We start from the raw sequence: 27358 nt of genomic DNA, 5'->3' as shown, positions 1-27358 counted from the left end.
ATTATTCTGTGATTCCGTCTTGCGAAATAAAAAAATGGGGGGGGGGGAAAACCCAAACCAAACACCCAAAATCCACAAACTTTTTAAGACCTGTTGTGAATTTATATTTTGTTTAAATCAAATCTTTGGAAATATTTGTTTAAGAAGCTTCAGTTTCTTGTGCCCCCAAGTGACAGCCTGGTTATCCTAAGTCTCTCTTCCGTCCCTCATCGCTATCTAATAACTCATCAAAATGTGACAGCTGATTAGGAGAGACCAGCAGTGGTCCAAGGACTGGGGTACTCGTCTTGGGATCTGAAACTTTTTTTATAGGGTTGGGGAGAGGGGAGATATTTCACCTGAGAAGACTTAGCCGTTTGTGAATCCAGCTCCAGCAGTGGTAGTCCCCACAGCAGTGGGTTGTGGTTTTTTTTTCCGGACTGTAAAGTGCTGTAACCCTTCCTGCTTAAGCTGCTCTCCTCATGACAAAGGCTTGCACGTCGTGTATCTGCACAGCATTCCTGCCTCGCTATTGCTTGCTTTGTTCCTTTGGCCCTTTCCTGGTAGAAAAGGGGCTTGAGGGTAGGGTGTGTTTCCTTGGGGTTGTGTCTTATCTGAAAATGATAAAAATCCCCTGATTAGAAAATCAATGAGTTCAGCTTCAACAAAATAAAAACACTTAAGCAAAAAGCCCCCTCCAGGTTATGACACGGTTGAAGGCAACAGCAAGAGGATGTAGACAGGAATTTTCCAGCTTGTTTTTCTGTAGTACCTCACAGAAGAGTTTTAATTCGTACAATGCAGTGAATGGCAGAATGGTCAGCTCCAGACCTGGAGTTGAGATAACTGGAGCCGTTCTTCAAATAAAGCCAAGGGGAAAAAAAAGACAAAACTATCATGTTTACCATGTGGGGTAAACTGCATGTTATAAACCTGGCTGAAAGGTCTTGTGGTTACTGGTATCTAGTTATCAGAGTTAAGAGCCTGGATTAGGCTTCTAGGGAAAAGAGAGATGCTCTGCTTCCTTCTTGACCGAGCTCTAATACTTCCCCAGTGCTGTGAATTTATAAAATGCTGCGAAGTAAGAAGTGTTAGCTACCAACGTTAGCAACGCTAATACTAGTAGTTTGCCTCTTTGAAGACCCCCGCTGCAATCGGGATGCTTGTCTTCCCTCCTCGGCCTTGCTGTTGGCCACCCGGGTGATGCTGGGCAAGTCAGGGCACCCCTCTTCCCTACCCCGTTCGTAACCTGATGAGACTGGTACCGGTCTCTTTGGAGATGCCCTTATTAAAAAGTCTCGTATGAGGATTTCATGTTAATCTTGTTACCCTCGCCCCACAGGACATACACAGGAATCATCTCTCGCTGCCTTCTGTACTACCTCATTTACATAGGAAATTTGCACTAAACAGCTACTTCTGCAGGCTTAGTTTTAAGTTAGAAAACGTGTATGCGGGTGAGCGTTTGCGTAAGTGTGAAACGTATGCTTTGCTGGGAGTCGGGGGTTTTGTGTTACAGTTACCGTTTCCAGTGATGGATGTCTGCTGCTTGGATAACTTGTTCTGTCGGTATTTTGTCCAGCCGTGGTGGGTTTCCTGATTTGCTAATCGCTGTGGAATTGTCGTCTTGTCTTCAGAGGTGATAGTGCTTTTACCGGCACTTTCAGGACTTTGAACTATTCCCCAAAATGCTGGGTGTGGGTTTTGGTTTTGATGGCGTGTGTTTGTTTGGGTTGGGTTTTGAGGGTGTTGTTTTTTTTTTTTTCTGGAGTTCATCATAGACATTGTCCGTTATCAAGGTGATGCCTCAAATCCCTAGTCACTTATGAGCAGTTGAGTCCATGATTATCTGATATAACAATGGTATTATCTGCTTCCTTTGTAATCAGAGCCACTCATTCTTTGGCGGTTTTCTATTTACGATCTTTCCTTTTTGGGCAAAGACAAGGAAAAGGAAAAAAAACCCAAACATTTTCTGATTGTTTTTATATTTTTAAACTACGTACTTAAAACTATACGCTTGTAGAAGCTTTATATAAATGGCCTTTTAAAATTATCATTTATTGTGTGCCATGAATGGGGTATAAACTCTTCCCCTGGTATCTGCCGAGTACTTTGACACAAGTTGTGCTTTAAAACAGAGGATTAGGAGGAATGTCATGTTGTTGCAGTGTTGGTAGGAATCTTAGCTATATATAGTCTGCTGAGAAGAGCTGAAGGGATCTTGGATGAATGTTTTTGCCTGCTGAATACCTGGTTAATTACTGGTTGAAAGGAGTTGCAGGAGTAGTTTGTTTTTATAATTGTGCCAGGGAACACCCAGAGCAAAGGACAGGTATTGCTGCTTTCTGAGTGAGTCTACAAACCGCGCTCAGGCCTGGAGCCCAGAAGAAATTGCGTAATATTTTTTTTTTTTTTTAAAGTTTCTTAGCCTGCAATTTCAAGCATGGGCACCTGCAAGTTTAGTCGTACACTCAGGTTTTCATTTGCTACATCTGCGTGGCCAGGTGGGATTCATGCTTACGTCTGGGGTTCTCTATTTGTCTTGAAAATTCTGAAAAGGATGTGAGCCATTTTTTTTCTTGTTTCTCCACAAAACCAAACATAAAACCCCACCGCCCCTGGGAAGGGGCAGAGGGCGGGGGGCTGGTACTCGCAGCAGCATCCGCAGCCACCACATCTCCCGGTTTTCTCACCTGTCTGCTCTTTCCTCCCCCCTTCTCCTGCCCCCTCGGTCCCCCCGAGCCCGGGCAGGGCCTCCCGGGGCGCGCAGGGCCTCCCGGGGCGCGCAGGGCCTCCCGGGGGTGGGGGGGGCGGCCAGGCCGCGGAGAGCTGCGGGCGCCGGGCACGGGCCGTCAGTGAGCGCGTGGGCGTGGTCGCGGGCCGGGAACCCCCGCCCACCCCGCGGTGCCGCGCCAGCGATAGGCTGCGGCGGCAGCGCCCGCGCGCTTCTGAGCCAATCCTGCCGTGTTCCTGCCCTGACAGCACAAGATGGCCATTTAAGGAGGTTGGGTCGTACCATGAAGACTTGGCCGAAAAGGGGTAGGTGCGCGCACGGTGAGGGCACCTGGGGCGGGTGAACGGCTGTAAGACCCGCTCGCTAAAAAGCGGCAGAGGACCGCAAGAGCGGCGGGCCCCGGCGGCGTGCGGCGCTGACCCTCGCAACCTGCGAGCCAGCCCGTGTCTTTTCAGCGGGGCTGTGTCCCCCCCCCGCCCCAGCTGCAAGTGCGAGGGCCGCATCCCCCTCCCCGCCGGCCGGGAGTGCGTGGGGCCGGGGGCGGTCCCGGGTGCCCGGATGTCGATCAAGATGAGCGTAACCCAACCCTGCGGGAGGCAGCCCGGGCTGGGGAGCCTGGGGCTCGGGGAGCCGCGGCCTCGGTGACATCTTGGAGGGGCACGTTCACGGGGACCGGGGACCGGGCAGGAAGGCGGCCGGCAGATGGAAGAGAAGCTTTTGGCAGGGGGGTAGAGCCTGGACAGCTGGGGAAAGAGCTCATGGAGAGAGGACGCTTGGCAGTATAAACTTCACCATGGCTGCCCAGTCGAGGTACGGCACTAAATAACTTTTATCGCTCTTGGTGGGTTTCTCTGAGGGCTTCTCCTGGTCCGGTGCTGTTAATGATGCCCTCGCTCCTTTTGAGGCAGAGTTTGCGGTTGGTTTTTACACCGTGTTTCACAGATACGTGTCCGGAGACGCGTCCTGGATAGGCTCTGTTCGGGTATTTTGTTCCCTGAAGTGTCCACTACCTCCTCTCAGCATAAACTTTCTTCTAACAGGAAAACCAAAGTCTTAATTGCTCCCTGTCAAGTCTCTCCCAATCCAACAAGCTAATAGCAATTTGAAACTGATTTTCTTCTCCCTTGTGGACTTGTCTGGGGGGGGTGTGTGTGTTTATTTTGTTTTATTTTTTCCCCTGTAACCCGCCTAGTGTAAACAGGTTTTTGCGATTGCTTACAGCAGTATTTTAAAAGGTAAATGGTTTATATTTGGTTGGACCGAAGAGCTGGCTCTATAAAATGGAAGCGGGTTGTGTCTGCTTGTGTGCCTGGATGGGGGGGGTAGAAAATGGTTGGAGAGAAGAGTATGAAAAAGGGTGATCCCAAGTAGTTGCTGTCAAGCAAATATACCAATCCTGGTTAAATGCTTTTCAACTGTTTTTAAAGAAACAACTTCTTGCCTGCCTTTTTTTTTTGGGGGGGGTATCCTGTCTAAAGTAAATATCTCACTCAGCATGGGAGAGGCAGCTTTCCTTAAGTCATAGTAGTTGATGAAGCAGTGCTATTTAAGGTACCTGTTAAATGCCTTTTAGCTTTTACGATGCTTTAATGGGCATTTCAGAAATGCCAAAGAGAGAAACTCCTCTTTTTGCTCTTTAGTCCCATACCAAACAGTCACCCTGCTCCCCTTTCCTCCAGGCAGGGGGAAAAAAAAAATAAAAAATTAAAATGGTGGCATATCCTATAGAGAAGTTTGGCACTCGCGGTGTATTTTCACGGTGGTGCGTTTCTGCAGGTTTGAAGCCAAGAGTTGGCTTTAAATTACAAACAGCAAAATGACAGAGCCCTGAGGTTTGGGGAGGAAGGACAGGAAGATTGATTGCTTCGTTAACAGCTGAACTCTTCCCTAGCTCCGACTGCGGACTGCGTGTGGGGCGGCTGGGAGTGCTTAATAAGGAGGCAAAGGTTTAATTTTTCAGCATCTTTTCTTCCTTTGTATGATCACTTATTCGTGTGATTTACTGGCCTGCATTATCAGCGCCTTGCTTTAATAGGCCGCATGCTAAGAGAGCATACAGCATAAATCTTAGTGCTGCTGGCTGGCCTTGAAGCTTGGCTTGGCTCCAAGGGACATGCTTGATGTCTCGGAGGTCGCACAGCCATTTTCTTGGGTGGCAGGAGGGCAGGTGGGAGCCGGGTCCCAGCAGCGCAGCCCCCAGCCTCCGCAAACTGGCCGAGCAAGGGCAAGGCTGGCACCGGGGTCAGCGAACCGCATCCCTAACCTGTAAGGCGGACGGCACAGAGAATAAAGTTTTCTACGTTCAGCGGTTCAAACTGAAAGCAAGGAAGATGGACCAAGGGCTGGGTCCATGGGGCTGAGTACCGCGGGGTAGGTGAAAGGACCGTGCCCCACACCTGCCGTTTGAGACGGGCGCGGAGACAAGATGTGCGCCTGCCATTCCGTACCCTCCCTTCTCCATCGCGTGCGTTGGCTTTTGCGGTTGTCAGGATGCTGTAAGGCGCTCAAGCTGTAAAACTGCGTCAGAGCATTTCAGCATCGTGAGTAAGAAGGTAACCTCCGTATGCTTCAAGATCAGTGTTATAGTCTCTGATTATTGCTCATTTTAAGACATTCAAAAGAGAGTAGGAGTGAATATGAGCAGCAGAAATTAATCTCCTGCAGGAGAGAGGTTACATTTGCCAGAAAGCCTGGTGCTCGTGGTATTTCTGTTTTGGTGGCACAGGTCAGCAGGGGTATCCATATCAGTCCAAGAGATTTGTGCTTTGCGGGTGTGTAGAAGCTTTTATTCAACAGTGAAGGATGAATTAATATTCACAATAATTTAACTGGAGTTATACTGCGTGGGACTGAGAGGCCACATGTCTCCAGAATTCATTTGCCAAAACATGTCAGAGGGTTTACTCTGCTAGGTAGCTGACAAAAGATGTGGGTGAGATTTCTATGTTCTTTTCTCCTTTGTAAAAAAAAAAAAAAAAAAAAAAATTAAAAAAAAAAAAAATACAGTTAATTTCTGCAAGCTCATTAAATTACTGATGAGGCGGTACGATACAGAGCACTGTAGCGTTTTGGGTATGGCTCTGTGCGAGGCCTTCGGGCATTCCTCCATCTGCTTGGGTTTGCTATTTCACACACGCTGTATGTTTCAGCTAGTGAAAGGGATGCGACATTGGGGATGATGCTCGTTTGTAACAAGAAAATCCTGCATCCTTCAGCTTCAGTGCTGTGATCCTGGGCAGCTCACCTAGCATTTGGGTTTCACTGTTTCGAAGGGTGGAAGGGTAAGGAAAACAAGGGGGTTAAAACATGCCTGTTGCTGCTCTTCGGCATTTTAAAACCTGTAATAGTGATGACTGAGAAACTGATGTGCTAATGGATGCCGTAACATTGGTTAAAATAGTAAATCTTAAGAAATGATTACGTGGTGAGTTGGGTATGTTGTTTGAGAATGATCAGCTTCTACTAATGGCTGCTGTAAATAGCTTATATCTAGAGCCATTAGGTGGAGAAACTATCCTCCAGTTAGCGTTGTTTTGTGTATAATGTAGATTTTCTTTTTTTTTTTTTAAAGTTGCTAGCTGAGCTCTAGGTTTGTAGCTGTAGCTTTCTATGCACTCGCTTCTGGAACGCACGGATGATCTGATGCCTGTAGTGTCCCCGGGCAACAGCGCTCGTGTCAGGTTTTTAGGGTATATTCAGGAACGTGCGAGCAGAAGCAGAATCGATCTGAATGAGGACAAGTTTACTTTCTTGTTAAACGTGGTATGATATTCCTCACGTGCCGTTCAGCTGCTGTGAGGTACGGCAGGGCCCCAGGAGGTGTGTGGGGCAGGCTGGCACCTGCGCTCGCTGCCGGCCATCGGTGAGGCATGAGGATCTGGCTCCTTAACTGAGCGGCGGAGCCCATCTCTCTCCTGCTTCCTTCTTCACTAAAACGTGTGCTGTACCGCAGCAGTTGCAAGCTGAGGATCTTTAGATGAATAGCTGCTTTTTTGAAGATGTAGGCTGCTTTTCTCACGCTGGTTGGGATCATTTAAAATCATCTGTAGACCCTGTTGATTACACTTACTTTATTTAAAATTGGTGGATAAATAAATACTTTGTTGTTATGGCTGCTGAGTATTTCCAATTGTGATATAACTTGCCTTTCGAAGTGGTCATGATTGGTATGATTGCTGGTATGCAGAATGAATGCAATTTCCTAATCTTTGTACGTAGGCGAATACAGTAGCACAGTCAGAGCAACATGAAATCCGAGTGTTGTGCTGTCATCTCTGCTGGGATCAGCGTGCTCTTTCTCCCGAGTCAGCCCTGCAGGGAAGGGCGATGATGGACAGCAGTCTGGAAAGCCCTCTGTTTCCACATCCTACAGCCAAGTCGTACCAGCTAAACCCAGAAGTCTTGAAACAAGGCCGTACCGCTCATTTCGGTAGAAAAAGAAGGTGACGCTGGGCAGAAATAAAATGTGGCCCTATCTGCATTTAAAACACGGTAAACGAGCAAACCGGTTTCTTCGAAAGGGAATAACACCGAGGCTTTTCCCAGAGAAGAAGCTACGTTGAATGATGCAGCTTGATTTCGTTCCCTGTCGTTTCACAGCTTTCCAGGCCAGATCTAAAGACAGGTTTCGTAACTCATTTGTTTCGTGGGTCCTGTCGATACAGGCAAATGCCAGTATTGGTGATGCTGCATTCCAGTCAGCTGATGTAGGCGAAGAAGGGCTGAAACAATGTCTTGTTGGAGTTTACCTGTCTATTGAAAGCTAAAACATCCTGTGAACCCGTCAGTTTTGCTCGTACGCTGCTACTAGCCCTGCGTCTAGAAATACAACCCTATTTTCTCCAGAACAAAATGCCGAGCTGATCCACAGCATGTTTTGCTGGCTGCTGGGGATTTTCAGTTCACCGCTCCTTATTGCCTGGAGTCTATTGCTTTGGGGCAGGCCTGCAGCTGAAGCTCCCCCGCAGAGAAGAGATGCTCACGGGGAAGTGGATTTTTCAAGTAGGTTTGTTGGGGTTTGTTTTTGTCTTTGTGGGTTTTTTTGCTTGTGGTTTGGGTTTGTTTGGGGTTTTTTTTTTTTATTCTTCTTTTTTTTCTTTGCAGTGCAGGTTCCAAGTTGTGATAGTCCCTTGAAAACTTTGAAATTCTACTGTCATGGTATACCTGAGCTGATACGGAAATAAATGTTTCCTTAGATCACGTAATTTTCCTGGGTCTGAGTCTGTATTGTAGAGAGAGGCATCTTCTCACTGCTTTTTATGACAAAATCATTTGCTAGTTGAACTGCAAGATGCAGCACGAATAGCAGGAAACAAGCTTTTAATGAAGTGCATAAATTCTCCTCAGCGCTTTCCTTCTGAGCGTAGTCATAGTGAATGACGGCATGAAGCGTTTAAATGCCTTTAAAATATAATAGAAAAGCTGTCTCAGTAAAGTACGTGGGGAATACCATGAAGACATTGCTCTTCGTGAGGCGGACTACAGTGAAGCGAGGAAGAGTTCTCCACCGAGCGTAGGGTGTCTTAGGCCTGGCTCAGGCGCAGGGTGGTCGGGAGCTCAGAGCCTGGTTTACTGCCCAGCTTGTGAGCAACACGATGCAAGAGTTAACTTTAACGTAGAGGTGCGTGAGCCTCCAAAAAAATGCGAAAGTACTCATCCTGTTCAGGCTTGAACACAGCATGGAGATGTTTTGGTGTTTTTTTTTTCCTCCCTGTGGTGTTTTATGGTGAAAGAAGTACTGGCTATGTTACGTTTTGCAGTTTTGGCTGCTGCAGTTCATCTGAGTCCATGATAAAAACGAGGAGACACACGTAGCGCTGGCTGGGGTGGAGCAACTGGCTGGGGCAGATATCGCTCCAAAATGCAGTGTTATCATAGGTGGATTAAGATAGAACTGCATTGCTCCAGCAGAATGCTTTTATGGGGGACAGACAAGAGCTACTGCATGTGCTGTGAGCAGATTTTCCACAGTTGCATATTCACAGACAATTCGGGGAAGAGAAGTTGCATTCTCGAACTGTACAGAATCAAGCGAGAGGCAGAATCCTTCCTGCCCGGCTTTCCTCTCGGCTGTGGTGGCCGCTTTGTGCGGAGCTAGCCCCCAGCTCTCACGTATGCTGCTGAGGTGCAGAAACACCTTATTTTACTGCACAGATTTGAGAAAGTGCATTTCTTTTGCTGCCTGATTCCTGTTAGGGGAAGGGAGAGGTGGCAGGCAGGGAGCAAAAGCCAGGTGTACGGGCACAAACCTGCATTTGAGGAGCCGCTCTGCTGCTGTTAATACTGCTTTCAGCATTGTCAAGCTGAGGTGTCCGGGCAGGTTTGAATAGGTAACCTTCATCACCCGTGCCGTATGCTTCATGAAGACATTTGTCTTCTGGATTAGTTTAGGCTTAGATATTGTTTAGCATGTCGAGTTGTCATTTTTGGTTGTACTAGTGTTTATTGTACAGTTGACCTACAGTTTTCCTTTAGTGCTGTTTTTGCAACGCTACCCATCAGAGAAAAGAGTGTCCCCGCTTTAATTTTTAAAGTTCAACGAGATTGTTAATATTTAACCTCAGAGACAACAGTAAAGCTCATTCTCAGAACTGTAAAAAATGTGGCTTTCGTTTTTGTTCTTCAAAAAAAAAAAAAAGGTGACAAAAGCAACGAAGAACAACAAACAACAAAACACCCCTACCCCCAAATCACCAAAACCTCAGCAGGAAGAGTACGGCAGAAGCCCTTTTTAAAACGAAACAAAAGAGCAAACTCGCAAGCGTACGGTAGTATTTTTATTCTAGGCATTTTTTGCTTAGAATACCGTATACTGTGTAATCTATAAGCAGCAAATGATGTATTCATCGATGTATGAACAGCTCCTTCGTGGCACAGTAGCGTTCAGCAGCTGGTGTGCGTATGTGAGGTATGTGGGAGAGCACGACCGCATGTGCCTCTTCCCTGAGCTGAGTTAGGGGCATTACTGTTCGAAATATGGGTATCTGCTAGCATCTGAAATTGAAAGGAATTATTCCAATGTATAGCAGTAAAGGGATATTTACATCTTTGGAGAGTTGTGGACGTATGGTAAGAAATGGCTTTCAGTATTCTTGTGCTTCTGCGGTTTGATAGATTGTGCTTAAAAAGATACTACCGAGATAATATGTCTGTGCAAACACAGCTTAGAAACTCTCTCTTGTAACTGGTCTGCAGCTATTTCTCAAGAATCCTCTCCCCCCAGTAGGCTGTTTTGGAAAAATCATCCTAATTTGAAGGCAGGGAATACACTGGCAGTTTAGAAGTGCTTTGGTGAAACGCTGCTCTCTTTTCCCTGTCCCCGCAGCCCTCGGCAGAACAAGCTGTTCCAGTAGAAGTTGTTTTCCCGGTGCCAGTAAGCCTGTGGTTCTGCTGAGAACAGGCTGTCAGGCTAGGGACCTATTTCTTCATACCTTTGCTAAAATAACATGTGCTAACAGAAAGATAGCACGGGCTAGCCGCGCTGCGGAGCAGGGAGGTTTGCTTGGGTTTTTTTAAAGGCTCCCGCGGCGTTGCCATTACCTAGAGGCCCCCGTCCCTGACGGCTACCGTGTCTGTTTGTCACTGCAGCTTCGAGGCTTACCCTGAAAAGTTTTGCTGGCATAGCTAAAAGTACAGGCAACAAATATACCGTGCAGAGGTGAGATAACAGCGTTGGCCAAAGCTTAGCATAAACGCCGGGATATCGGTGAATAAGGCTGCTTTTTCTGGCATATGGCTTCTGGGGATGAGACGGTGGATGTAGGCTGTGTTGGCTAAAGAGCTCTTCTGGACCATCGCCACTCCCTTCTTTGCCGAGAGCCTGCAGACCCCTTGTAGCGGGACAGTCTGCTTTGTCCAGCGGGTAACTCGTAACTGGTGAAAGAAAACACCCATCTCTGTCCAGTGGGACCGTGATGTTTCCTGTAGTCCAGCCTGAAAGTCTCTCTTCAATTTTACAGCAATGTTGCACCTGCCTTTTAATGTTGTTTTTAAAGTTAATTCTAGAATTGTCTGTCTATATAAATTAAAAAAAGCACTAAAACCCCCTGTGGTTTATATAGATAGAAAAATGAAGATGCCTCATGCATAAATCATTGGGTTCATAGTATGTGCCTCTTTTGGAGAACCTCATTTTTTCCACTACTAGCGCAATATAGTCCGACACGAGGAATGCAGTTACTTCCCTGTTCCTTCTGGGTGTCCTTTGGCAAAAATAATCTGTACAGCTACTCTTCCTTTTTTTTTTTTTTTTTTTTAAACCGTTGTGTTGCATCTTCAGTGCATGAGTGAGGTGATTGCATTTGGTTCTGGTACTTGGTTTGGGGGTTGAAATGGGGAGAATGGAAAGCAGTCACTAGAAATGATGTGATGACACTTGAGACTTAGCACCACGTTGTCTCTTGCGATTCTTGTGCTAAACTACGATTACTGCCCGAGTTTTAGCACATGAGAAATAAAACTCATCGCCCTTCTCGGAGGAGGCTATAACCCGGTTACGGTTGGTCTGTTTGCCATTTTCTCGCTTGTGCCTCCCTCTAGTATTTGCTATCGGAAAGCCAAGCCCACTTGTAAACTCTTCAGTCGCAGCCCGGCTTGCGGTTAATTCTCGGTCTGTGCTGCAGGGCGATCTTGGCTGGCGGACACCCAGATTTGAGGTACATCCCGGTCTGGAGAGGGAGCTTTGCTGTAGGATGCTTTCCCCATGGTTGTCTCTTGTGCAGGCTGATAGGAAACTTAGGGCAGTACTCGAAGCAATGCTTCTCCCTTCAAACGGAGTTATCTAGTTTTAAAGCTTTAAGGATGGCAATTCAGAAGCATGTGGAGTTTATATGGTTTTTTCCCTGTGTCTGTGAGGATGTTTTATGCACATTCATTTTTGAAAGCTCCTGATTTTCCACTTGCTTAGATGCTCTGTGTCTCAGAAATGTTCCAATAGATGAATTCTTGGGTTTGATTTTAGGTTTCTGATTTAACACATGATATTCTATAACTTTCATTCTGGAAACCAGATGAACGAGTCCCTTAATATTTAAAGGGAATATGATCACTTTGCCGAGGTTTTGGAACACCGTAATGATCTTTATCTGTTTGCAAACCCCTATCCATCTTACATGGGCTGGCTTCAGCAAACTAATAATAGGCTTTCTTTGCTTAGCTAGTGTTTGTGACTCTCCTGAGAGGAAACGCCTGGTTCTGTGTAATGGACTACAGAAGTAAAAAAACTGCCAGTCTCGAGCTTAAGAAAATTCTGTGTAACTGCCCAAATCGGGGAGAGACAGAAAAATAGGTAGAACTGTGTTCTGTTCTTTGAGAAAGTCTAATGTGCTTTTAGAAATACCGTAATAACGAGATGTGGTATTCAGAGACGTGGAGGATTTTTCCCCATTGCATTCTGCGTGAAAAGCAGTTGACTCATACACTGAGGCATTAAAAATAATTGACAAAAAAAATTTCCTAAATTGGCTAACTTGGAAAAATTCAGTAACTCAGTGTTTCACCTTTGAAAAAAGACTTTTGGTCATTTAGTGAATTAAGCGCCACAAAGCTTTCCCTTGCAGTTCTCTATTCCTAACAAAATGACACCAGTGCTCCCAGCCTTTCCTGTTAAAAGCATATGCTGATACAGGAATAATACCTCTGTGGCTTTTGTACTTTTAGGTGTGGGGAATTTTTAATGTCATCAAGCTCTCTGTGGCTTTTGTTCTTCTAGGTGTGGGGAATTTTTAATGTCATCAAGCTATCGGGATAAAAATGATGTGAGATATGAAGGAGCTGGCAGAAATTCTTTCCTACTGGGAAAACTCAGAGTTTGTAAGTTAGATGGTACAATGTAATCAAGAAATAGCAAGTGAGAAGGCTGAGAGAGAACATGGATGACGCTAATAATGCTGTAGAGACGTGCCATCTAGCTGTAACAGATGTTAGTGTTTTTTCCATAAGTTACCTATGGAAAAAAAACCCTTTATTTTTAGCGTATCATTCAGCAAGTTTCATTTGGAGGAAAAATGTACTTTACTTTCTAGACTTTCTTAGCAGGATACCAGTGTTTGTTTTGAGCAGTTTTGTAGCTTACTAGGGAACCATTAATAACAACAGCTGAAGGGAGAGTTACTAGCTTAAATTCCTCTCTCACAAAAATGGGTATCTCTGAGTACAAAGGTGCGCTTAAGGTTTGGTTGCGAATAGCTATACATTTTATCTACAGACTGCAGCCTTTTGTGCAAGAGTAAGCCACACTGGAAACTGAGTTTTTATCAAAGACTTTCTATGCAGATACGTGGAATTGTGCCTACAAGGCAGCCTAGCCAGTTTGGCATGAAGAATTTAACTTGGGAAAGGAGAAGAAAAAACGTTAACAGCTTTTTTCCAGCAAAGCCGCGACTTCCCCTCTGAAGAGGCCCTTAACTTCTTGTTGCTGTTGTTCCCTCCTCCTTCCAGACCAGCTTCAAACTCTTGGTGGGTAAATGGGATGACCTCAACTTGGTTCCGAGCGAACCAAAACGAGACAGCTCCAAACTGGAATTTCTGTACCTGCCTTAGCGCGTCGCTGAGCGTGGCATAGTGCTGTTGCTCGGTGCACGGACGGTGCAACTCTGCGTGAGTAGGACCGCAGCGGATTCAAGTGGATGGATGAATTTGTCGGTCTGCAAAAATGATAACATTAAAACTCGGCTCCCAAGCTGGTTCTTCCATTACTTAAATACGTGAATCAGTCTGGTTCCTTATGATTTGGGAAGTGTGTTTTCTTTCCAAGTCAGTTAAGCAAACTGAACAAATTGACCTACAGTAGATAGGTTTCTCTTACTACACATCCCTTTTTCATATGTCTTTGGAGGGACAGACTGAATTTACGTGCAGGGAGCCTATTGCTGGTCATTTCTCTTATAGTGCAGACAACGGATTTAGTCTAGCACTGCATTTCACAGCCAGAACCTTCTTTCTGTAATTCTTAAATAAATGAAAGCAGTTTGCAATTATAACACAATCTGATAATTGCAACGAAAAGCTTTACAGGCTCTGTTTTGGCAGCTGTATTGGTGTGTGTTGATGTTGTTTCGTTATTTGAACAATTTGTGAGATAATTTATCATGAAAACTTAGGAACTGTGCTATTTAAAAACAAAACGCCCCAAAACAAAGAAAAGAAAACCACACACACACACACACAAAAAAAAAACCCCTCCTATCCTGTAATGCTTATAAAGCCAGATGTGGTCTGGGTTAATTTTTAAATCTAATGAACACTTAGTTGAGATTCCATCCTTTGAGCTGAACCTTCTGTCATTTTGTGGCCAAACACAGTTGTTTCAGTCCTTACGCTAAGAACTGACTTGGTATCTGTGCTGTACTTAATTATAGAGACACATGTATGGAGCGTGCGGTGTCTCAGTCAAGGGTCTTGCATTCAGTACCGTTCCCACTTAGCTCCCTTAAGAGTGCTTATTCCTGTAGCTTTCCGATTTGGCAGTAATCATTTGTGCTAGCCAAAACAGCGGGGAGGGGGAGAAAAAGTCCTTTTTTTTCAGCTACAGCAAAAGAAAAACTCAAAAGTCATGTTTAAAAATATTCCCCCCTTGAAGAAGTCTGATCGAAATGCCGTATAAAAGAAGGCATTGTGAAGAAAACTCTTTTCTTTCTGTGTCCCAACTCCATCTTTTGCTTTTCTTTTGATGGATTTCTGTTTTAGCCGTCCTTTCATTTTTTCCTACGGTCCATTGCTTTCTAGCGGTTAATTTGGTGGGTGAGGTGAGGGGTGTCACGCATGGGGCAGATGAAAAAGTATGCAACTTACGGACGGGGGAAATACTGGGAAGATTACTTCTTTACTTCCCTGTTCCTTCGTACATTGATTAAATGTCAAGTTAATGGTTTCCTTTTTAAAAAATTGCTTCCTTGAAAATGAGCCGTCCTCCTCCCTCTCAGCCTAATGACGGAAATGTACAGATGATATTGATATGAGCTATGTTTACTTGAGTGTAACAACTTTAAAGGTGGTTTATGTACAGTAATCTGCCAAGCAAATAATGATTTGGCTTTGTTTGTTCAATATTTCTTTCTTTCCCCTAGAGAAGTCCCTGAACGCACAAGAACCAGAGTGCGAGGGCTGAAAAACCAGTAGCAGTCACTGGGGTTAATATGATGCATTTAAAAGGTCTTTAATTAAGTCATGCAGCTTTCTTGGAAGGTCCTTGAACTATTCTTTCACGCCTACCTCTTCTCTTTCCCTTTGGTAAGTGCAAATAAGATGGAGTGCAAGTGAGGTGCAGGCACTGACTACATAGAGATCTCGGATCCTGCTGATGCGCAGCGAAGTCTCGATGGAAAGTAGGAAACCAGAGGAGGGTTGAAATGGTTTGTGCGAGTTGGGCCTGTCGAGGGTGTGCTGGAAGCTGAGGCGGTGGCGAGAGGCGACGCGCCGGGGCTCGGCAGGGTGTACGTTGCAGGTGTTGTTACAGCTGCTGCTCTGAGTTTCATGGGTTCCTCTGGGTTTTTCTGCGTCGGTCTCATTCGGGACCAAATTGTAGCCTTCAGCATTTACGCTCGGTTCCAGCTGGTCTGTTCCCTCCACATCTTTTGAGAGGCTGAAACCGTGTATTATAAGGCAATGAACTACTTTGGTGAAAGGAGGAATTTGGACCAGTATCTGGTTTTCTGGTTTCCTTTGGCTTTAAGCTTTCAAGTGCAATTCAAGAAAGCTTCCCTCTTAAAGAGCCGTGCTCAAAATGAATTCTTGACCTGGAGCTTTTACAAGAAGGATGGTTTTTGCATGTGCGTGTGTATAAGCAGGTGCTCAAAAAGGGTTCCTGGTTCACAGCTTGAAACTGAGGAATGACTTCTACATGTGCGCATGAGAGAGAGAAAGAGAGATGTGGGAGAGGGGAGGGAGGTTAACCTTACCGTTTGCTTTGTTCTCTGTTGTGTGCGTTGCTACAAGCGTCATATTTCTAAGCAGGGCTGTGTTCAGTGAAAAAACCTGGGGTGAAGGCATAATGCGCTGGCTGGGAAGGATTCTAAGAGTTGTTCTCGGATGGGTATAAGGAAAGTTTCAGGTGGAATAGGAAAATGCAGAAATAGTGACTCTCTCTGTTCTTTCCTTCCTCCCGTTTTTCAAGTGGCTTCCAGAAATACTTATGCATAACAAGTTTGTTGTGCAAAACATCTACTCTTTTGTGGTTGCATGTTTAGTAACTGTGACAACTAAGCAATTGAGTAAGATGGAAAGGATGCAGAATGTATTAGAAAGTGTGTGCTGAGGTTTTAGGGAGATTGAGTTATCCCGTGGTTTAAAAAAAAAAAGTTATTCCAAATCCCTGTGATCAGCATGTGTTTTCTTGAAAATATCCAGCTTTCTACAGATGACCTGGCTGGATGTTACTTGGGTTATTTGGGTTGTTAGCTGGTGTTGAGGTTGTTATTCATCGTGTTTGTGGACGCTTCATTAATGAATCTCTGGGACAGCCAGAGACTACAGAGAGATGAAGCAATCCAGAGGAAGCGCGTCCCCGTGATGACGCAGGAAGCTGTCTGGTTGGCAGCAGGTTGTTCAAGAGGCTTACCACGCTTGACACTGGACTTAGCTCTAGACAGACAAGAGTCAGGGGGTGAGGGAAAAAGCAGCAGCCTACGTGGAAGAATTTAAAACCTTCCTCAGAAGGTTGACGCAACGATTACTGTAGGGCATCTGCTCGGTCCCTTGGAGAGCAAAGCGCAGACCTCCTGCCTCGTGCTGAGGGCGATGAATAAGTGTCCTTGGGAACACACGTGGGAGGGCAGGGGATGAGGAACCCCAGGGAGAGGCGGTGCTGATTCATTCCCCTTCCAAACTGTCTGTCGCCACTGTGGCGTTGAGGACAGGGACTCGAAGAGGTCCTTGGTTGTTGCCGTGAACACACTCATAAGGGCAGAGGCCCTGATGGGTTTTATCAGAGAAGGCGATGTATCCCTGGAAGACGTCCGGAGTCACCGCTGAGTGGACAAAATGCTGCGTATGCCTGGTGAAACTCCTCCCGTGTATTCCTGCAGCACTTCAGTGTAATTTTCCAGCCTTGGTCGCGAGCTTGGCACGAAATCACCGCCATTATTGTCTGGGCAGACGTGACTTCCTTCAAGAGTGGTAGTTTCCCCAGACAAAAGGACAGCTGGTTGAGAACAGTCTTGGAAAGATACCAATCCTTTAGAAGGTTAAAGCTGGAAACAAAATGATACAGGGCCTGTGGGAGCCAATGGAATTAGAAGAACTCTAGTGTAATTAACAAGTACTTTAACTAGTTGCCTTTTACCAGTTGGCTGTCAGGTTTTGCTCTTCAAGAAGGAAAGAGAAGTTGCTGTGATGTGACCATATACTCTCATAGCTGAGACAGGCGTATTTTTAATACGACTAAAGTTGAGCTTCCTCTCTCTAATTTCCATTTGCATCTAACGTCTGTTCCCTCCACGTGCTTCGTGCCAAGGTCCGAGGAAGAGCGTCTTCCTCATTTGTCACAGCCTTTTTACTTCGCGAGGGCTTCACCGGCACTAATGGTTTCCAAGGGCTGAAACTTAACCCACGTGGTGAAGCTTGGGGGGCTTTCACCAGTCACCTCTGGTTCTCACGGGCTTAAAACACATCAGCAAGAAGGCAAGGACTTGGGAAAGAGCAGCAGAGTTATGCTGCAGAAAAAGAAGGAAGGGGTGGGGGGAAACACGAATAAACCAAAGAACAAACTATAAAATGGGGGATGAGGGGAATCACGCACAGAAACGGCAAACGTATTTCATTGTCCGGTTTTCTTGGTGGTAAATGTATTGGCTGAGGCTGCACGCACGCTGGAGGTGCCCGAAATACTTGAATGCCCGAGCCCCGCATGCCTACTGAAACGTAAGGGACAGGAGCGGTCGCTTTTTACAGAAGTAAAACTTCCTTGACGTTTCTTGCTCTGCTCTTAGAGGCACGAGCAACGATGCCGTGTTTACAGAGGTACTCGTCCCGCACATAGGCGTCTAGCCAGGGACTCTTCCCCAGTTTCACCCTAACTCCTGGCAGGCGGTCAGCTCCTCCAGTGCTTGCTCCATCTGTAGTCATGCTACCTGTTCTGTCCCTGGTTTTGGGACCCCGTATGAGAGGAGGGGGTCTCTGTCGACCCATGAGCGCTGCCTGCCCCTCCTGGGCTGCTTCGCAGGGGCTCTGCCTGACAGGCATCTGCTCCCGAGACTCCTGCGGTTGCGTTACGTTTGTATCTCAGTTGTTTAACAAAGTGCTTTTAATGGAAACCTAAAACCGGGTAGAAATACAAAGCCTAATGGAATAATCTCTTAATTGCAGTGCTGTAAATGACTGTTGAGCACACGATTACTGTACTTGCAGGGGGGACAGTGGGGAGGAAAGAATATTGAATGAAAGATGGTAAACACTTCAGCTGCTAAGAACGGTGATATATTGCCAATCTGAGCATCAGGCTAAGCAGGGCAAATAAACTGACAATAGTAAGTGCTTTTGGAGGTAGAAATTGCCTCATTCAGGGTATTCGTTGTGTGGAACACGTAAATTCTACCAGGATAAATGCACAAAGAGTGATTAATTAATAGTGGCGAGATACTCATGCATGCACTGTCCTTAGGCAACCCAGAAAAAGTATTAATCAGCACATTGCCCAGTTATTGGCAGATAACTCCTGGTATGTAGTAGTTTGCCATTTCAGCTAGAAAATGCATTGTCCCTCTGCCTCCCTGTAAAAATCATGGCTTTTGCTGTGTTACGCGGTTCACAAAAAATACCTCGTGTTTTAAAGCAGCAAAGGAGATGTGCTCAAAGGCACATTGATGTTACTGCTTTTTTTTGTATTGCCGCAAGCCTTTCGGGACGCGTTAGTCCTTACGGAAGCTGTGTCTGTCTTTCGGCTGTCTCATCTAGTTTAGGCAGCAGCAGGTAAAAAAAAGATTAGCTCGGTATTGAGCTGGCAGTTATTTTGGTGTACAGCTGCGTGCTCTCCAGAACAGAGCACGGTTATCGGGGAGCATGTGCTCCAAGAGCACGTGCTGCTCAGGGAGGCAAGGTGAGTGTTTTGGAAGTGGCCTCCTTGTTCCCACCGGCACTCCCCTTTCCCATAGTTTACGGCGTGGTTTCCCCGTGCTGCTTAAGAACAAGGACGCCTGACTTCGCCCGCTTGCAGAAGCCCCTCTGCCGCTCAAGCCTTTGGTTGGGTGCTAGGGACATCCCACGTGCCCGTTGGACTCGATCGCCGGACCCGATCGTACCCGATCTCTCTCCGGTGCACACAGGCGCAGACCAAGCGCCATGCCCGCCCCAAGCACGTCGGAGAGGTTTCCAGCGTTTGCAGTGGGTCTCGGTGCTGCCAAACCCACGCTGCCGTCCCCTGGGAACTGGAGCTAGCTGTTGCTTTTGATCTGAGCCGGAGTGTGATGTTCCCACTGCCTGCGCGCAAGTGTTGCTCACGATGGTAAAGCCGAGCAGTTCGCTGTTTCTCATCCGGCTTCCAATACCGAGGGAAGGATAGGAGCTTTTCAAATAGAGAGAGGTTCAGATGATGTGAGGAAAATGACTTTTTTTTTTGTTATTAAATTGGAAAATCAGTTGTTGAATAAATGTGTTCCGAATTGAAGGGAAAAAGGATTTGTAGCTTTTTTTTTAGTTATTATTCTCTTAAAGGAGTAGCTGTGTGTAGCTGCTAAAAGTAATAGCTTGTGTAAAAAGAACTGCATGTAAATATTTTTAAAAAGCAGGAAAAAGGAAAGATAAGATAGTTCAGAGTGTATTTTGGAGCGGCATATGCTTTGCAATGTGCATTAGGCATGCATCGGTACCTGCCTAATGCACCCTGTCATGGATTATTGCTCTTGCATAGTTTGAACGCTTTCCAAGTCCTTTTGAATGACAATGAGACGCTTTGTTATATAGACATCAGGCTAATATTCGAATGCAGTTTGAACCTCCAGCATAGAGAGGTACCCAGCTACGGAGCATGTGCGCCTCTTAATAAAATTGAGCAACAGTTACAAACCGTAGGAAAACGAACAGGCGCTTGTGTGTGTTGATGGAACAATTAGGAAATACTTCTGGGATAATTATAGTCTGGCAGAGACTGCAGGAAAGATTTTTTTTAAATAGGCTTTTCAGCATATAAACAGATCTTTTCTACAAACATTGCTAATCTCTTTCTGTTCCTACTTAGTCCTTGCTGTGCAGATAAGACTTGTCCAACCTGTTACTCGGTACATGCTGTTATGTAAGTGGAAAACTCAAAAGAATAGGAGACCTTTTCATTTGTGCATGATCTGTTTGCTGCTAATTCCTATGAAAGAATTTAGGTCTTCAATATTCTTTCATTTTTTTCTTAATCTCAAATTAGTTACAGTACTGTCCTGTGCTTGTCCATAGCACATTAGGTCTGATATAGTCAATTGTTTGAGAAGGATTTTGCGCAGAGAGTATGTCTCACAAAAAATATTATAGATTTACTCATGTGCTTAATAGGTTGCAGGGGGTTAAAGATTCAAGAGGCGGAACTGCACGTGGCCGTATTTCTGGGACGGTTTCAAATGCTCGTATTTGTAGGTTTTGCTTTTCTTATGCTTCATAGCAAATTAAACCCCTGATAGCATTTGATGTGTAGTTTATTCTTTAAACAACTTCAGGTCTGCAGTCGCGAAAGGAACAAATGCGAAGGCTGACGTTACGTTCCTTTTTACGTTGGGCTTTATTTGCGTTAAGCTGTAGGGCCTCAGGAGGACGTGTTAGCCCGCAGCTGGGATGGTAGCAGAGGGTAGAACGGAGGAGGAGGACCCTTCCGACTGCGCGAGAAATGCGAGGTGCAAGGCTCTTGGGCTCTGCAGCGGTCTCGCTGCCAGCCTTGCAAACTGTCTGACAGCATTCAGGAAGGGCTGAGTGAAATGAGACCTTTGAAAAACACGCGGGGTTTTTGGAGGTGTTCAAGGGAACAGGCTTACGTGCTCTACAATGGTACGGATGGTTTTGTGGCCGCAGGAGAGGAATTGACAAAAGATACGTTGTGATGTACGTGCGTGTCTTTGTGAGTCACGCAAAGCAAGACGAAGTAATGCTGAAACTGGTGCTCTGCCCGCGTGGCACGGTGTGGGGAGCGTGCAGGGGCTCCGTGCGGAGAAATGGTGCCGAAGCTGAGCTGGGTGTGAAGCGAGGATGAGATGCGCCGTCTGGCAGTGGACGTATGATGTGGCTGGCACCTGTGGACCGCACGGCAATGCAGCTGATGGACTTGGGAGCTGCGTGGCCGAGCGTGGGTGAGGTCAGCTGATAGCAGGCTCCTACGGAAAACCGGTGACGTGTTCGCTCGGCTGGATGTACAGGGGTGTTAGCTATGTGAGGAGGAGTATTATGTGAGAAGAGATTTAAAATGCAGACCCATGAAGCAGCTGCTCACTAAACATTTCACTTTCATTTTTACTAACTATATATCTTGTTAAAAATTCTTCCTTGGTGTAGCAGAGAACAATAATGGGGCTTTTTTTAATAGCGTTTAGGAAGCCAGTTCTATAAAATCAGTGAACAAAAGGCACGTCCGCTTGAATAATTTTAATGTCGTCTTAAAGTAGAAAATTTACTGCGTTTGACTTCTTGCACCTGCAGTAAGCATTTATGGGTACTCAAAGAACGGAGGTAGAAAAATAGATTCTAAGACTTGAATCCTTGATTTCACTTGCAAAATGATTGCACGTGGAAAATTAAACATTGGGGTTTTTCTGAAATGGAATAGCTGTTATAATCTAGATTTAATTTTTTTTTTTCCTTTCCTGTAACCTACTTTTTTCTTAAGACCTTTTAACTGAGATGGTTCTTTGAAAGGCTTATCGTTTTTATGAGGACCCTGGGGAAACAGTAACTGCATGGGGGGGATCATTGGGCTTTGCTTTCCCAAGTACTTCTGTGCTGGGTCAGGAATAAAGCATTTGGAGAGTTGGTGTGAAGAAACGGTAGGTCTAAGCAATCACGGTTTTATTTCCTACAATCGGTAAGATGGAAATCTGTGTGTGAATCAAAATCTTGTAATTGTGTGAAAAAAAGAATTAAAATAGGTCTGGGAAATCAATATTAAAGACAAAAACTGTTTTTCTTAATGCCTTACTTGATTATTTGGCTCTTTCTCAACCAGTACTAGTTTGCAACAGCCTTTTTACCTAATCTCTCAGATGTCCAAGATTTGCCAGTAGAAGGTTTTTGGAGCCTATTTTAACAAAATAGAAACCTGATTTCATTTTTACGTGCCATTTTTTTGTAGATTGCTACTGCGAATGCATGGTTCTCTTGCTGCCTTTAAACTTACTACCCATACATTGGTTGTACTGAACAACAGTAACAACCAAAAAGATACTTCGAGGCAAAAGCAGGTGAATGGGTAGGATAGGTCTTATATAGGGTAGAATGTAGGTTTTCCCAGGCAAACCTGGAACAGTTCATCCGAGGTGCTGGATTTCTGCCGCTGAGAGGGGGAATTCAGAGGCAGGTGGGTACGGTGGGAGATTTCCTGCAGCGCTTCGTTGAAGAAAGCCTTCCGACTGATCACGCAGCAGCTGATAACCGCTTCTGTCTATTCAAGTATGCCTTATCAGCGTTAGAAACAGCAATGTTTTTCTAGCGGGTGGGTGAGTTGATGAAACGTCACAGTCGTGGCCTCTGCGTTTCCGCTGGGGAACACCTTCTCACCGGGCAGTTGTACACACGCGGGCGTGCAGCGAAAGACTATCCCTGCTCTGAAAGGCTTGCTGCTTACCGTGTAGTAGTTACCCTGTTCCTCTGCTCATATAACTGACTTAGAGCCGTAACAGAAAGATTTGGCATAGAGATAATAGCTGAAGCGGTGCACTGAAGCGCAGAGCGCTACAGGATACAGCCGGGCTTAACAAAACTTGAGTTTTGGCGCTCTTCCACAGATTTTACTTCAGTCGCATCATCTTCCTGAGCTGGGGTTTGTAAGGTAACACTTGAGTTAGATTTAGTTATGCGTCTCAGGCTGCCTTAAACAACTGGGAGAAGCGCACGATTGTTGTTATTACGAGTGGCATGTAGATAATCAAGAGGAAGAAACATTGTGGGAGGGGATGACGCTGCAGGGCAGTCGGTTCCTTGGCGGGGAGAGTTGTTGCGCGTGCTGTAATCCTGGTGGAGAGCGGAGGGTGTCGAGCTGGGTCTCTAATGGGTGTACGCACCTGAATTTTTCTTACTGCCCTCATACCGTCCGAACACGGACTTATCCAAACAAATTGCTGCTGCGCTGCTCCAGCGTGGCCCCGTTAGAGTTCATTTATACATTCTTAATTCACGGCAGTTGCTAAGTGCTTTACTTCTGTTTTTCATCAAGTGGGGAAAAAAAAACCCAAACCCCACCTTGCAGCACGCTCCAGGTGCTGCGGAGGCAGGCTAAAAATACCACGAAACAATTCCTTCAACAGCAGCTGACGCGCAGCAGCTTGTTACCTCGCTGCCAGCATGCCTGCGCCTGCCCCGGGGGCAAGTTAGGGATAATGCATGGTTGCTCTTTGTTGATGGGAGACTGTATGATGGCCTTTGACTTTTAAATCCATAAAAATGGGAAAAGGTCACTTCTGAGAAGAAGCAGATCTTGATCTTGTGTTCAGGATGGGTTTGCGTGTGGAACAGCTGGTTTAAAAGCTGAACTCTGGCTATGGGAAGATTTATCTGAACTGCAGCTAAGTTCTGAGTCAAAATCAGACTGTAGGTAGCCCACCGCAGTAGAAGACTGGTTACTTTTTCAGAAGGCTGTCTACTATGGCAACACTTCTTTTGCAACCCTGGGTTAGTAGGGTACATCTGCGGTTACTTAAACGCACACTTTCCCTAGTGAGATTTGATCCTAGGTCACTTCCTTTTCAAGTTACTTTGCGCCGATGTTGTATCGTAATGTTTAGACTGGGTGGAGCAGCATCGGCCCTGGAAAGTGACTGCGCCTTGCGTGAATGTGTTTTTCAACTGCCCCTATCTTCCTTCTCTTTATCTGAGGAAATGAAGGTGAGAATACATCATTAGAGAGAATTTCTGCCTTGCCCATTGATGCTTTTTTTTTTTTGGTGGGTTTCTCAACATCTGGCATTCTTCTGGAAGACGAAACCCTGGAGAAAATCCTGTGACTTAATTCTCCCCGACTTTTTCCTCTCTTGTTTCCTTATTATTTCCTCACATCGTTTTTGCGTTAATTCTATAGAGGCGTGCGTGACGCTCGGTGAGGGCTTTGTGACTTTTTTTTTTTTTCAGGTGTAATTTTTGGCAGAAGTCTGGGCTTTGATCTGGAAATGTGTCATGGCTCTTACGTGGGGAGCTCTGCTGGCTTTAGAAAGGCAGGTGGAAATGCGTTCATCTTCATGGGTATAGTGCCAGTAAGGTTGCTCTCCTAGTGTGCATGGCACTTGGTAGGTAAAAACACAAAAAAGAAATAGCTGCTTTTGTGATAAAGGTGACTCATAGGCTTTTAGGGATATCTTTCCATAGCTATTGATAATACGTTGTTCATAATGGGGGAAAGCTTGCTACTGGGGCGTAGCTTTATGTGAGATGTCATTGTACGTGCGTATGAAGCGTTTGATGAGAAATGACCCTCTACAGACAGTATTTTAAATGCAAAATTGACTGCACCATCTGTGTAAAAGTCCTTTTTCTGCACTCATTTGTCACAGAAGTGGCTTGAAGGAAAAAAAAAAGGAAATGGAATTCTTGTGTTGTCATACTATGCTCTACTGACAAAAATATTGCTTTGTTTTGTGTTTGTTATCTTAGAATAATGAGCACATGTTAGTCTGTTTCTTTAAAAAACAAAAAAGACAATGTCAACTCAGGAAACGTGCTTTCCAGGATAGGAGAAGAGAAAGGAGAAGAATGGAGGGATATAAAGCCATCCACCATGTATATGCTCCTCTGTAAACTAAACAAAACCTATTTAGTGGTGTCTTTTACCTACTTGTCTACTTAACGTCAGAATCTGACTGTTCCGTAGGCAATCCGGATGAATTTCTAAGCAACATAGTATACGCAAAGAGTGGTGAGTTACTCCAGTAAGTCTGTGCATAGCAATTTCCGAGATGTTTGCAGCCATCAGGTACGTCAGCGAAAAGTTCTGTTCTGCTGACATGAAAAGCGTTTCGTGGCCTTGAACCAACAATGTTTCCTAATTGGTTCAGCTCGGTTGCCCTTAGCTTGATTCAACCAGGCAGCTCGTGCTTTTTGGTCACTTGCTGGGGCTTAGAAGGCAGATGAGACGCTGCTGCTGCTTGCTTTGTCATGTAGAGGCTCTCGAGATGGTGGTGTGAATGCAGATGTTCTAGGCTGTGTTACGGGGCATGGCTGTTCGCATTGGAAAATAAGCTAACGTGGAAGGAGTTTGCCGCAGCACAGAGGAACCGTCAGGAAGATAACATCCAAGGCTTGTCCGAGTGGGGCCTAAGCTAATGCGAGATGATGCCAAGACAAATCCAGAAGAAAGAAGAATGATAGAGAAAAACTTGACTGTGATCCTGCAGTCGCTGTGGTGTGATGGGTGGTGCTTAATGAAGGCTACGCTAGGAGTCTTCTAAGAAGTCCTTTCGAAATAGCTTAGGAACTTGCATGCCGAAGCGGGTTTTGGGAGGGGGGCCAGGAAGTGCTTAGAAATGGTGGGAGTGTGGGACCACTTGAAAGAAGACAAGCAGAATGGAGCGGGATAAGAATGCGAATGAGCTGCATGTCCGCTGTGGGGGCAGCAAGAGGACCGGAGTGGCTGGCCTTTGAAATCTGGTTTTCCTGTGCTTTGACGGTAGATGTTTTCTCTCTGAGCTAAACTTCCAAGCAGACCCAAAGTTTACCTTCTGGTAGAAAGGCTACACCCCATATGTTTGTTGATAGTGCCAAGGTCTTGTATTTACTTCCAGCAGCCTTTGATCTAGCAAGGCATGCTCTAAGTACCTTTGAAGGGTAAATGTCTTTTCTGTTTGTGCCATCATTTCCTCAGGCCTTTTTGCAGACAGGTCTTGGAGTGATGGTGGGTGACTCAGAGTCCCCTCCCTGTTAGAGCAGGATCTGCTCAGCAGGGAATGCCGTTTCTCCAAACAGACCTATTCTCGGGAACGTAACGCGCTGTCAGAGGGGATCTGGGTGTGCGTTTCTCAAAGTACCAGCTGAGCTTAACCGGATTGGCCTCGGGTCTGAGAGCGTGCCGTGGGAGCACCTCTGGAGGCACTCGGGTCTATGTGAAAATGTTTGCTCAGCTGCGCAACCGAGGAGCGTAACTGTGTTAGTGGCAGACCGACGTCTCCCATTTTGATACGAAGAGCGGAGTTTAGAATAACTCATTCTTCGCTGCCGCCTCTGCGAAGTAACCCTGGTCGTTTGGGCACGCGTGTGTCTCTGCATCCTGCCCAGGCTAACTTTTCCATCCTGGCTGATGGAAGTGAGAAGAGACACGGATGGGCTCCTCTTGCCTGCAGGAGCTGCTCCCGTGGAAGCTCGGTCTTGCTTGTCGGGTCCATGCACAGTTGGGTCACCACAACCAAGGCAGCTTGGTGTGCAGCTGCGAAGGGGCTCTCGGAGCCTGGGGAGTAGTTCTGCACTCCGGTCCCATCCTAGGCTGCACATCTAGAGCTGCTCCACCAGCGCTACAGCCAAGGCACCAGCAGCTTTGTCTGAAATCTTTCTGTGCGTACTCAGTTACTGAAATAGCACTCGAGCTGCGGGTCTTTACTCACCTACCCAAAAAGACATATGTGCCTTCAGGGCCGAAAGGCAGTCGGACCACTTACTTGGCTTGGGGAAATCCTGAGATGTGTGCCGGATGAATTAGGCTGCTGTATACAGAACGCCTTGTCTCTAAGAGGCAAAGTGGTCGGGATTTTTCATTGCATGTACCTGGTGATTTAAATTTTTCACATTTCCTCCTTTGCCTGCCACATCCAGATCAAACAAAGCCTTAAATTCATCATTGTTCCAACGCCTTGTCTGCTCTCCTTGTAATTACACTTCACGCATCCACACCTTCTTAGAAGCCCTCCTAGTATATTTGCATTTAGATGGAGAATGACAACTTTCGTGTTCCCCGTGTAACTTATAATTAACACCTTTTCTGTTCTATTAACATCAGCGTACATGGGGTGAGGTTGAAAGCGTTTCTTTAGAGGCTTCATTTCTGCCGCATCGCAAGTGGGGAGGCTGCTTTTTGGTTTGTTCGGGTGCTTCGACTACGGCAACAGAGTTAAGTGCTGTTATTGAAGACGACTAAGTGAGGATTGTATAAACTGAAGTGTTGTCACATTTACCCGAATTTTCTAAGTCGCTGCTGTGCGTGGCTGTTACGTGAGGCTGGCCCTCAGCTTGAGCTCCTGCTTTTTGTTGGGACCATCTTTCTGCGAACAGGCTCTGACGGTTTACGTGCTGTATTCCGGCCTCCCGGCGTTGGCCGCTTTGGAAGGGGGTCGTTCGTTTGTGTTATATATTCGTCGTGAGGCTTTCTTGCCTCTTGCAATCGAAAGCTTTCTGCTCGTAGGGTAAATGGTGGTGTCTGTGGAGACGGAGGAACGGTGGACTCGGATATGAGAGCTCCCGTCGCTGCGGAGGGGAGCAGGAATAGGATGCCCGGTTGCTTAGGGGAGCACCGCAGCGTGGAGAAGTCCGATGGGAAGCATTTTTGGCTGG

At 46.0% G+C, this 27358-nt stretch overlaps 1 protein-coding gene across 1 annotated transcript in view; it reads left to right on the top strand.

Moving 5' to 3' along the window:
- Window positions 1-3426: 3426 nt before the first annotated feature.
- Window positions 3427-27358, top strand: part of AFF1 (ALF transcription elongation factor 1) — a 101966-nt gene continuing 78034 nt past the window's right edge. Inside the window, exon 1 of the mRNA XM_059826794.1 lies at window positions 3427-3526. Coding sequence (XP_059682777.1) covers window positions 3510-3526 — 17 coding nt within the window. The 5' untranslated portion in view covers window positions 3427-3509. The remainder of the gene's footprint in view (window positions 3527-27358) is intronic.

Source organism: Gavia stellata, chromosome 19 (assembly GCF_030936135.1).
Source record: "Gavia stellata isolate bGavSte3 chromosome 19, bGavSte3.hap2, whole genome shotgun sequence".
Lineage (NCBI taxonomy): Eukaryota > Metazoa > Chordata > Aves > Gaviiformes > Gaviidae > Gavia > Gavia stellata.
Note: the sequence above shows the minus strand (reverse complement) of the source record. Positions and strands in the feature narration are given on the sequence as shown.